This window comes from Macaca nemestrina, chromosome 1 (assembly GCF_043159975.1).
Source record: "Macaca nemestrina isolate mMacNem1 chromosome 1, mMacNem.hap1, whole genome shotgun sequence".
Taxonomy (NCBI): Eukaryota; Metazoa; Chordata; class Mammalia; order Primates; family Cercopithecidae; genus Macaca; species Macaca nemestrina.
Window position 1 is genome coordinate 168,810,622 of NC_092125.1, and position 12,489 is coordinate 168,823,110.

Here is a 12,489-nt window from a genome sequence, read left to right on the forward strand (position 1 = left end):
AAAAGGGGACTTCCACTTTGACAAAAGAGAAATAGAAGTGAAGTGCTAAAGCTTTTTACAGACAAGGAAAATGGGGGAGGGGGCTTGAAAGGTACAGGCACTGGTTTCATGGATGAGATGGCATCTGAGTTAGGATTTGGAAGTGAGGTCATATATGGACATGAGGAGACAGGCAGTGACCCTTCCAGGAGAAAGGCAGGGCCTGTGCAAAGGCAGATGGCAAAAAAGCCAGGCCTGTGATGGTAGCAGCTGGCAGGCAGAAGAGGGCAGTGGCAGATGAGGTTGAAAAATGAAGCTGGCCTCAGTCATAGAGGGCTAGAATGCCAGGCTAAGGACTATAAACAGGACCATACCCTTGATCTTGGAATATGGCAAGATTAATAAGCAGCTCCGTAAAAAGTATGGCAATGAAGGAGACAGGCATTATTAGGTTTCTCCAGGAGGTTATTGAACTTCTCCCTTCACATGCATGTGAGCAAACACACACAGATTATATGTGATTTAAGACTTGATTTAAAATTTAGCATGAAACTTACAGATGAGACAGAACAAAGTGGTATACTTAGAAAATCTGAAAACGATTTTGATAAGCATTTATGCTTTGAATACTAAACAAAAGGAAGACCTTGAGAGAAACTGTAATATTCTAGTTTTACAAGTCTAATATTCAGGTGGAAATCAAATACACACAATAGTCATTTTAGGGGACTTCATCTTTAGCAGGGTCTTTTTTAGGGTTGGCTGAAACCACTCTATGAATAGTTTGCACCCAGTGGTTCCATTCTATACTTTGGAAGTACAATCCAAGTCTAATACTTCCTTATCAGAATGGGCATAACTTCAGTGGAGGCCCCTCACTCTCGTGCCCCTGGGCAATCCTACTATATCCCCACCCTACCCTGCCCACTTATCTCCCCTCCCCTAAGTGACTACTTCAAGCCTTCTCTTTTCTCGAAGCCCCAGCAATACACCCTCATCTTCACTCTCAGCTGATGCTTTGCTTTCTATTTCACCAAGGAAACAAAATCGAAAGAGAAATCTTAAGATGCACAGTGACTGACCTCTGGTCTCTTTACTTACCCTCACTTCCTTGGTGATCTCATCCAATTTCATGCAATTCACAATTATAGCAATTTACAGGAATGTGATGGTTCTCAAATATATACCTCTGCCCATAACTCTCCCCTCACCTCCAGACTTGTATAATGAACACCAATACGGGAACATCTTCACTTAGGGATCTTACATCTAAAACGTACCCATAAAACTTGCTCCACCCACACAGTCTTGCCCATCTCAATCAGTAACAAATTCATTTTTCTAGGCCAAAACTCTTGAGGCCTTGGTTCCTCTCTTACCCTCGTATACCCCATTGACTCCACCTTCCAAAAAATGTCTCCAGCCCAGCCACATATCACTGCCTCTGCTGCTTCCAGGCTTGTCCAAGTCAGTGTTTTTACTTGAATTGTACCACAGCAGCTTCCTAACTGACCCTGCTATGTTCTACATTCATTATTTAACACAGCAGCTAGACATGTTAAACTATAAATACAGTCAATTATCCCTATACTCAAAACATTCCAGTGGCTTTCTATCTTAGAGTAAAAGCCAAAGTCCTTACAAGGGCCTAAAAGGTCACAAACTGTCTGTGTGCTCTGCCTCCCCCACCCCACTGTGACTTCATCTCCTATTCTCCACTTTACTCACTCCTCTTCTGCCCTAAAGGTTGCTTGCTGTTCCTTTAACAGACCAAGCATGTTTCTGCCTCAGAACCCCTGCACTTGCTGTTCCCTGTCCCTGGAATGCACTTTACATAGATACTCATGTGGCACACTCCCTAAAGCTCTGATCTTTGCCCAAGAATCAGTTTTACAATGAACCCTTCCTTGACCATGTATTTAAACTCCAAGTCTTCCCAGACACTCTTTAGCCTTCACCTTATTTTCTCTACAGCGATCACTATTCCTTTTACTAATTTTTTTCCCTAAATGTAAGTTCCATTCTTATAAGAATTTTGATGTTTTGTTCATTGCCATACCCCTAGTGCCTAGAACAGTCCTGTCATATAGTAGACATTCAGTATATACTGGTTGAATGAGTAAATGAATACCTTTCAAAAAATATTTTCTAAGCATGCATTCCCAATTCCTTCAGTGAATAGTCATAGGCTATGGTTTCTGACACTCTGGCATGGCAAAACTGGACACCATAATCTACTAGAGCCTACCAAAGCAAAGATTAATGTGCTTCTCACTTTGGGCAGCTGCCCTCTTGTTAGAATTTCAAATTAGTTGGCTCTTTTAACTGTTGCTCACCAATCTAATCTTTTGCACACATCTACTATGAAACCCATTCTCTATGCAGTTGCTATTTTATCTTAGATTTTAAAAAAATTTTCTTTTATTAAAGCAAATCTTTTTATTTTCATATAAATGTAGACTTTCTTTTATCCCATTCATTTCCAAGTGAATGCAGAAACAGAATGTCACCATATCATTTGCTGACTGCCAGTTTACTACTTACAATGTATCTTAAGCTCAATTTTTAAGCTCATGTCAATAATTGAACTGGTGGCTAGTTTTCATAGCTCTCATAAGAATTGGGGAAAGGGGAATCTTGACTATCCCTTAGAAGATTCCTTTGGGATATGTTAATGTCAACAGTGAATTCCATTAGGCTCATCTGCTATCAGTCCAATTAAAGGTATTTATTATTGTTGTTCTTCTGAAAAGAATATAAGCATTTAGCAGGTAGTCCTTTAAATACAAAATGAAATTTGTTTTCAGAAAATTCTGCCTCTAGGACTCCTCAGTCTCACCCTTACCTTCAGCTCCACTTCACCTTTTCTAAGTCTTGTCTCTTCAGTGGAGTCAGGTATATGGAGAACCAAAATTGGACTGCACTAGTTCTCCTGAGATCTGAATCAAGCCCCTAATGTCCCTTTCTTATAGCTTCAAGTCCAGCTTTTAGATTTCAGACCTACAGAAACATGAATTAATTTTATTATCATTTCTGCATTAAACATTTTTAAAATTTTATTTAAAAATACAACTTTCTCCCATTGTTAAAAATGTTTCAAAATCAATATGCTTCATTCTGTGACATTAATGATATAACTAATAAAAAATGTCTCTGTCTCATATATACATACATAAATGTTTCCAATGTTCATATTCATGTTTGCCTCTCAGCTACTTTTCTTCATATGAATAATGGTTAAGTCCTAACATTGGATTTAACGATTCATCCCCAAAAAGGTATTGCACAGCACTAATTTTTTTTTTTTTTTGGAGACAGGGTCTTGCTCTGCTGCCCAGGCTGGAGTGCAATGGCGGGATCTCAGCTCACTGCAGCCTCTGCCTCCTGGGCTCAAGCGATTCTCCTGCCTCAGCCTCCTGAGTAGCTGGGATTACAAGTGTGCCCCACCACACCTGGCTAATTTTTTGTATTTTCTGTAGAGAGAGGGTTTCCCCATGTTGGCCAGGTTGGTCTTGAACTCCTGACCTTAGGTGATCCACCCACCTCGGCCTCCCAAAGTGCCGGAATTATAAGCATGAGCCACCGCGCTCAGCCAAAATACATTTCAATAGCTTGCTTTCCTTAATTCCAGTTTTTAACCAAAATCACTTTTTAAAAGTACTTTCCAACTTATTGTCTAGGGTTAATATATAGATAACCTGTGCTCCCATAATTGCTGTTTAATGTGGGCTTATGTTTTAAAACATATTTTGTATGATAGGTGTTTGTCACAAGATTCGGATCTATCACGGTCCATACAAAAATCCACACAGCATTCATTACATAATATAATGTACTTTTTGGCAAGTTGGCCTGCATTGTTTGACCACTGGGTGGCAGCATTCGGCTCTGTATGAAAGGACCAAGCATTTTCCAGGTCTTTTGTTCATTTTTCTTTCCTCTTCCCTCATCACATCATCTCATCATATATTCTGTGGTTGATTCCCTGGAACAAGGCAGTCAGCCTCCTGGCAGGGGAGATCCCTGGAATCAGGGCAACACAAGAACACACTGTGCAAGCAGATAACACTGCTGTGCTGCATGCTGGACAACTGCCACGTATGGCAACTGTCAAATGAAAAATCAAAATCAGGCCAGGTGCAGTGGCACAGGCCTGTAATCCTAGCACTTTGGGAGACCAAGGCAGGCAGATCACTTGAGGTCAGGAGTTCAAGACCAGCCTGGTCAATGTGGTGAAACCCCATCTCTACTAAAAATACAAAAATTAGCTGGGCATGGTGGTGGGCACCTGTAATCCCAGCTACTCAGGAGGCTGAGGCAGGAGAATCACTTGAACCCAGGAGGTGGAGGTTGCAGTGAGCTGAGATTGTGCCATTGTACTCCAGCCTGGGCGACAGAGCAAGACTCTGTCTCAAAAAGAAAAAAAAAAAATTCACAACGTAAGCAGTCGTATTAAACAGCTGAAAAAACTTACATTTTTTTTACATTATTGAGACTAATGACTACATCAAACTGGAAAGACGCTTAAGATATATTTTGACCTATTTTACCTATTTTAATTAAAGGGGAAGGGTGAAATGTTTTGTCTTTGATAAATTATAATTAGATGTTAGATTTAGGTGTTTAATAGACATTTAATAAAGTGGCTTAAAAGCTTCTCTTTTAAGGTAGGTTTCTCCCAACCATTTGACATAGATGGACCTCAGAATCTGAAATTTCAAACTCAATTTGTACATTCATATTGACAGGTTTACATAGCTGACTATAATGCTATTATCACTGCTACAATGTATACTACAAATTTTTAAATAATTTATTTCTGATTTAAGTTTTCTCAATCACAGTTCAAATATTGAAGACATACAGTCTTTGAGAAAATTAGTAACTACAGCTCAATGGCAATTCTATACAACTAACTAGAGAAATGGAAGGGGTAGTGCATTTAAAACTTATTTCTAATTAGACCTAGATCTTGAAAAATGGATCTGATCTGTTTGCTTATAACTAGCTACTTTTAGGATCTCTAAAACACTAAATGAAAATGCTATTCTCTGTTTAGTACAGTTGAAGCTTATTTTTTAAAGAGTCCAAAATTTGTTGATTCACAAGGTTCACCAACTTGTGAACAACTATCACCACAATTGAATTCTAGAGTATTTTTATCACTCTCCCCTCCCCCAAAAAATCCTGTTAATCACACTCCCTAACTCCTCCTTCCTCCAGCCCCCAGTAACCACTATCTACTTACATTCTCTATGGATTTGCCTATTCTGGGTATTTCATATAAATGGAATATCATATGTGTACTTTTTGTCTGGCATATTTCACTTAGCGTAATGTTCACAAGGTTCGCCAATGTTGTAGCATGGATCAGTACTCCATTCCTTTCTATGGATGAGTAATGTTCCATCATGTGGATATTACCACATTCTGTTTATTCATTCATCACTAGACTGACACTTGGGTTGTTTTCCTTTTTGGCTGTTATGAATGCTGCTGCTGTGCCAATGCATGTACACATTTGTGTATAGACACACATTTTCAATTCTCTTGGATATACCTAGGAGTCAAATCCTGGGGCCATCTGGTAATTCTTTAACATTTGACAAACTGCCACACTCTTCCAAAGCAGCTGCACCATTTTATATCCCACCAACCCCTAGCACTGAATGAGGATTCCCATTTCTCCGCATCCTTGCCTACATTGTTATAGTTCATTTTTCTTCATTCTCTTTTCTTTCAGTTTCTCAGACAGGATCATTTCAATTGACCTACATTCCAAGTTTGTCGAGTCTTCTTCCTGCTCCAATCTGCTGCTGTGCTATAGTAAATTTTTCATTTGTTACCATACTTTTCAAATATAGAATTTCTATTTGATTTTTAAAAATAATTTCTCTCTTTATTGATATTCTCTATGTGATGAGATGTTGTTCTCATACTTTTGCTTTTTTGTTTGTTTGTTTTTGAGAAGGAGTCTTACTCTGTCGCCCAGGCTGGAGTGCAGTGGCACAATCTCGGCTCACTGCAAGCTCTGCCTCCCAGGTTCACGCCATTCTCCTGCCTCAGCCTCCCAAGTAGCTGGGACTACAGGCGCCGGCCACCACGCCCGGCTAATTTTTTGTATTTTTAGTAGAGATGGGGTCTCACCGTATTAGCCAGGATGGTCTCGATCTCCTGACCTCGATCTGCGCGCCTCGGCCTCCCAAAGTGCTGGGATTACAGGCGTGAGCCACCGCGCCTGGCCTCTCATACTTTTTAAAAGTTCCTGAAACGTGGCTTTCTTTAATTCTTTGAAAATATTTTAAATCTTTGTTTAGTAAGTCCAGTGTTTGCACTTCCTTACGGACAGTTTCTATTAATTACTTTTCCCTTTGTGTATGGGTCATACTTTGTCATAAAATCTTTGTGTGTTCCTGTGTCCAGGATGGTATTGCCTAGGTTGTCTTCCAGGGTTTTTATAATTTTGTGTTTTACATTTAAGTCTTTAATCCATCTTGAGCTGATTTTTGTCTATGGTGTAAGGAAGAGGTCTGGCTTTAATCTTCTCCATATGGCTAGCCAGTTATCCCCGCACCTTTTATTGAATAGGGAGTCTTTACCCCATTGCTTTTGTCAACTTTGTTGAAGACCAGATGGTTGCAGATGTCCAGCCTTATTTCTGGGCTCTCTATTCTTTTCCATTGGTCTATGTGCCTGTTCCAACAGAGTTTCAACAAGGCATAAATATATACTTCTACTGCTTCTATTCAACATTTTACTGGAGGTTTTAGTGCAATATCGTTCGTTGGACATAGGAACGGGCAAAGATTTCATGACAAGACACCAGAAGCAATTGCAGTAAGAGCAAAAATTGACAAGTGGGATCTAATTAAATTAAGAGCCTCTGCAAGCAAAAGAAACTATCAACAGAGTAAACAGAGAACCTATAGAATAGGAGAAAATTTTTCCAAACTATACATCTGACAAAGGGCTAATATCCTGCATTTATAAGGAACTTAAATTTACAAGAAAAAAGCAAACAACCCCATTAAAAAGTAGGCAAAGGACATAAACAGACACTTCTCAAAAGAAGACATATATGCGGCCAACAAGTATATGAAAAAAAGTTCAATATCACTGATCATTAGAGAAATGCAAATCAAAACCACAATGAGATACCATCTCATACTAGTCAGAATTGGCCATTACTAAAATGTCAAAAAATAGCAGATGCTGGTGAGGTTGTGGAGAAAAGGGAACACTAATACACTGTTGGTGGGAATGTAAATTAGTTCAACCATTGTGGCAAGTAGTGTAGCAAAATCTCAAAGAGCTAAAAACAGAATTACCATTGGACCTAGCAATCCCATTACTGCGTATATACCCAGAGTAATATAAATTATTCTATCATAAATACACATGCACACAAATGTTCACTGCAGCACTATCCACAATAGCAAAGACAAAGAATCAACCTAAATGCCCATCAGTGACAGGCTGGATATTTGGTACATATACACTATGGAAAACTATGCAGCCATAAAAAAGAACGAGATCATGTCTTTTGTGGGAACATGGATAGAGTTGGAAGCTTTTATCCTTAGCAAACTAATGCAGGAACAGAAAACCAAATACCACACGTTCTCACTCGTAAGTGGGAGCTAAATGATAAGAACTTATGAACACAAAGAAGGAAACAACAGACTGCTGTCTACATAATGGTGGAGGGTGGGAGGAGGGAGAGCAGTAGAAAAGATAACTATTGGATACTGGGCTTAATACCTGGGTGATGAAATAATATGCACAAAAAACCCCTGTGACACGTGTTTAGCTATGTAATAAACCTTCACGTGTACCCCCAAACCTAAAATTAAAAATTTTTAAATATTGGAAAAGAAAATTTGTTATAATGCAGGCTGTTTTCATTTGATAGAATTATAACTACTGTTCAATTTAGGTTTACCACTCGGATATTTGTTTTTATTAGACTTAGTTGTTTTTGTCTTTCATGGCATATTTTGGCTTAATCAAATGTTTTTATAATTTCATTGTAATTAAACTGTTCATGTTTTAGCTATATCTCTTTGTATAATTTTTTAATGGTTGCTGTATGGATTACAATATGCGTTCCACAACTTATCACAGCCTACTTAGAGTTACTTTTGATGTACTTCATGTAAAACATAACCCCAAAACCATAATTTCATTTACCTTATTGTGCTTTACATTATTGCTATCAAATATACTATATCTATATACATTATAAACCCTATATGTTAAAATTTTTGCTTTTAAATAAATTAAGAGAAAATATATAATCTTTTTTAGTCACCTGCATGTTTACTGTTGCCTTAACCCAGTGGTTCTCAATGGTGTGTGTGCTGGTGGGGGCAATCTAGGGGTTAGAGGACAAGGATGTTGCCAAATCTCCTACAAGCACAGAATAGCCCTTCCCACTTAAGAGAGAATCATCCAGCCCTAAATGTTAATAGTACCAAGATTGAGAAACCTGTCTTAAGATAATGTGCATTGTTTTTATCTGGTTGCTCTCAAGATTATCTCTTTATAACTATAGTTTTCAGCATACTAACTATAATGTGCCTAGGTAAAAATTTCCTTTTATTTATCCTGCTATGCAGGAGGACCTCCGAGCCTGTTAGATCTGTAAGTTTTTTGAAGCAAATCTGGAAAATGTTTGACCATTATTTTTTCAAATAATGTGTGCCCCATTATCTTTCTCTTCTTCTCCCAGGACTCCATTTACATGCATTTTAGACTGCTTTATATTTTCCCTCAGGTCCCTGAGGATATGTTCCGCTGGGCTTTTAAAAATCTCTTTTCTTTGTGTTCTTCAGATTGAGTTGTCTTCATGTTAACCGAACCTTTTTTCCTGGCCTCTCCAATCTTCTGCTATGCCCATCCAGTGTATTTATTTCAGATACTATAGTTTTCAGTTCCAAAGTTGTTATTTTTTAGTTTATATCTCTTGGCAGAGATTCCATATCTGTTCATTATTACTTTATTTTCTTTTAAGTTCCTAAACATATTTATAATAGCTGTTTTGTGGTTATTGTCTACAAGACCAACATCTGGGTCACCTTGGGGTCAGTTTCTACTTTTTCTCTTAATTGTGAGTCACATTTTCTTGCTTCTTCAACTATCTAGTAATTTTGTTCTACTGGACATATTGATTACTATAATATATTGTAGAGGCTACAGATTCTATTATCTTCCTCTGATGAATGTTGATTTCTGTTCTAGAAGGAGTTAACTTTGCTGAACTCAAACTCCAAACTCTGTCTCCTCTGCGCTGGAGAGGAGTTGAATCTCTTCTCAGTTCTTTTAGCCTTTCAGCTGTTTTCTACCAGGTCCCTTGGAGTTTCCCTCATACAAACACAGTTTAGGGGCCAGCCAACTGTATTCGGGTTAAGTTGACACACAGATTTTGAGGCTCCTTCTTATGCAACCCCCTCTTTTCCACAATTTCCCCCTTCACTTAACATCCTTGCTAACGGTCCTGAACTCTGTCATCTGACTCCTTAAGCTGGTGAGACTGCAGCTTTCTCCATCTAGGGAGTAGTATCAGGCAAAAAGCTATAGAAACACAAATATCATACAGTGATGTTATCCTGTTTTAAGGAATAATTCTCGCATTTCCACCTGCTTTTGGTCATTCATTCTCTAGTGCTTTCAAGTAGTTGGTTTTCATTTATATTTAGTCCAGTTCTAATAATGGTTATCTGTAGGGAAATAGTATGATACAAGCAACATCATCAATACTGGAAATGCCAATTAGGTTTTTAAATCTGATAGTTTTATTGAAGATAAAGATTATTTTGTCCCTCTATGCCTTGACATATTCATCTCTCCTAATTCATAAGCAGAGCAGCCCACACAGTTTCTCTCAGATATGACTTCGAAGCCTGAAGAAACTTCTCAATGGTATAAATAATGTGGCCTTTGGAATCAAGAAATCACTTACCAACTGTATGAACTTGGAGAGATTATTTACCCCTTCATGCTTCTCCACTTGTATCATGAAGGCGGTCATTTAAATCTCACAAGGTTGTTAGAAATAGTAATCACTTACGTCACAAAGCATATAGCAAGTGTTAAAAAGAAAACAAACACTTTTGGTTCCTTTCCCTTAGACTTCTTCCTTCATCCCAGCAGTGGTTATAGTGGAAGGAATTCCTAATACACGACTACCTTCTTCTATAATAGTTACTTTAGTTCCATTAGTTAAATTCCATTTACTTTAATGTTCCATTAGTAACATTTAATTAAGTTTATAAGGAAGAAAGAACATGAGAGACAGAACAAATCCCATTTTATGAACAAGCGTGCGCAAGAAGCAGGGACTGTCAAAGGAGACACTGAACAGTGCACGGAGGATTCATTCCCCCACCATATCTCTGGGCAAGCAAGTGTGGAGGCAGGAAGACATACAGCAATGAAAAAGGCATCATTATTCCAGAATTTCTCCATGTGTGAATGAGAAAGTCTTTCTATGTATATAAGTATATAATAAATCATAGTAATCTAACAAGCAAAACTGCTAAGAAAAAGGCAAATTTAAAAAGAAATAAAAGAAAAGGTAAGTTCAAAAAATTTTTAAAGCTTAAATACGTATTTAATGAATTTTTAAAAAATTTATTGTGCTTCTGTTTATAAAAAGTTTGTTTCTTGAAAAGAAACAAATTGGAATTGTACAGGACTATATCTTATAAATTTTCCAATTAATGTCTTTATCTAAGTCATTACTTCAAATGTTATCTAATAAAGGACTGAAGATGAGTCTTATGAATCAATGTAAGAGAATGCTTTCAGATTGCAGCAATTTGTGATCACTGTTCTCTAAATACAGATATACTGTCACCTAATTACATCATCTACCCAACCCATATTTTCCCATCTTGTCCCAGGTATATAAGATATGTCATATGTTTCACTAATATCCTGCTGCACCATTTTTACAGAACTTCGGTTATTTCTAGTACTCTATTAAAAAGGCATAATCAGGCGTCAATTGTTCTAAGTGGTTTTCTTTTCTAAGTTTATTAGAGACAGGTCAGGCAAACACAGAGCTGCTCCAAGGAAATCCAAGTGGAGACAAGGCTCCAACGAACAGGATAGAGCTGAGAAGAAGCTGGCTGTTCTAGGACAGTAAGAGTCAGAACTGATAATTATAAGACTCTTATGATTCCATAATCACACAGGGCTAACATGATATATACTCAGCGTACACCGCTAAGAGTAAGCTGAAGAAGGGCCAAAGCAAAACTGACATATTTAAGTAATGACACAGGATATCTTATGAACATAATACTTTTATGTTATTGATTGACTGGCTTAGAAGTTAGCACAATAGTGTCTGTAAATATGATCATCTTTCTACATCTACAAACAGTGGAGAAGAACAGAGGCATTCCCTTGGGTTTCTCAGGTCTATACTAGTGCAAACCAAAGATTAGCAGCATTTTTCTATAAAGAACCAGATAGTAAATATTTAATCTTGCAGGCCACATAGTCTCTGTTGTCATCACTCAACTCTTTTATTATAGCATGTCAGTACCATAGACAATATGTTAATGAATGGACATGGCTGTGTTACAATACAAATTTATTTACAAAACCAGGTGGTGGGCTAGATTTGGTCTATGGGCTGTAATTTGCCAACCACTAGGTAAACAATGAGAGGTAAATATCTAGTGCAAAATGATACTAAATAATCTCTTGAACACATTCCCAAATTTCAAATGATGAGTAAGAAATACATAGATCAGTGCAATTTGATTTTCCTGTGTTAATAATATAGGAACCACAATTTCATATTCAGTGAACTCAATATATAGTTGAACCAATTTTTCTGTGTATCATCAGAACCTGGGAATTATTTACCTGTGCGTAATCACCAAAAGGTGGAGAATAAGCAATGCACTTTTCCAATGTGTGTTGTGATTCATTTCCCTGAGAGATTGCATCCAGAATGCTGCTTGCAATTCCAGTCTTATGAAGAGTGGTTTTACTTGCAGGGGCTAAAGGCAGAATCAACAAGTTTATTTTATTTAGGTTATTTTATTATACATTTATTTTATTTAGGTTATTTTAAACAAATTATTTTATTATAAATTGTTTTACAAATTATAAATTATATTATACACATAAATTATATTTTATTATAAATTATAAATTATAACCGCATATTATCAAATAGAACAAAATTTTAATTTACCAACATATAACTAGATATATTTTCCCCCGGGAAAACACAGTATATAATACTGTCTCATTCATTTGAAACAACTTAAAATGGACACCTGTCCCATGGGTAAATAATTTTGGTGGAAAGGTTAAAAAACATGTATGTCTGGCCGGGCATAGTGGCTCATGCCTGTAATTCCAGCACTTTGAGAGGCTAAAGTGGGAGGACTGCCTGAGCCCAGGAGTTCGAGACTGGCTTGGGTGACATGGTGAAACCCCGTCTCTACAAAAAAATACTAAAAATATAAAAATTTGCCAGGAATGAAT

At 37.4% G+C, this 12,489-nt stretch overlaps 1 protein-coding gene across 3 annotated transcripts in view; it reads right to left on the reverse strand.

The window, feature by feature from the left end:
• Positions 1-12,489, reverse strand: part of LOC105498460 (ribonucleoprotein, PTB binding 2) — an 89,248-nt gene that overhangs the window by 7,825 nt on the left and 68,934 nt on the right. For 2 of the 3 annotated variants that reach the window (XM_011770607.3, XM_011770608.3), the window contains exon 11: positions 11,860-11,996. In XM_011770607.3, the coding sequence (XP_011768909.1) occupies positions 11,860-11,996 (137 nt within the window). Of the gene's footprint in view, positions 1-2,824; positions 2,980-11,859; positions 11,997-12,489 lie in introns of all 3 variants that reach the window. The other variant, XR_011620092.1, reaches the window with a different exon arrangement.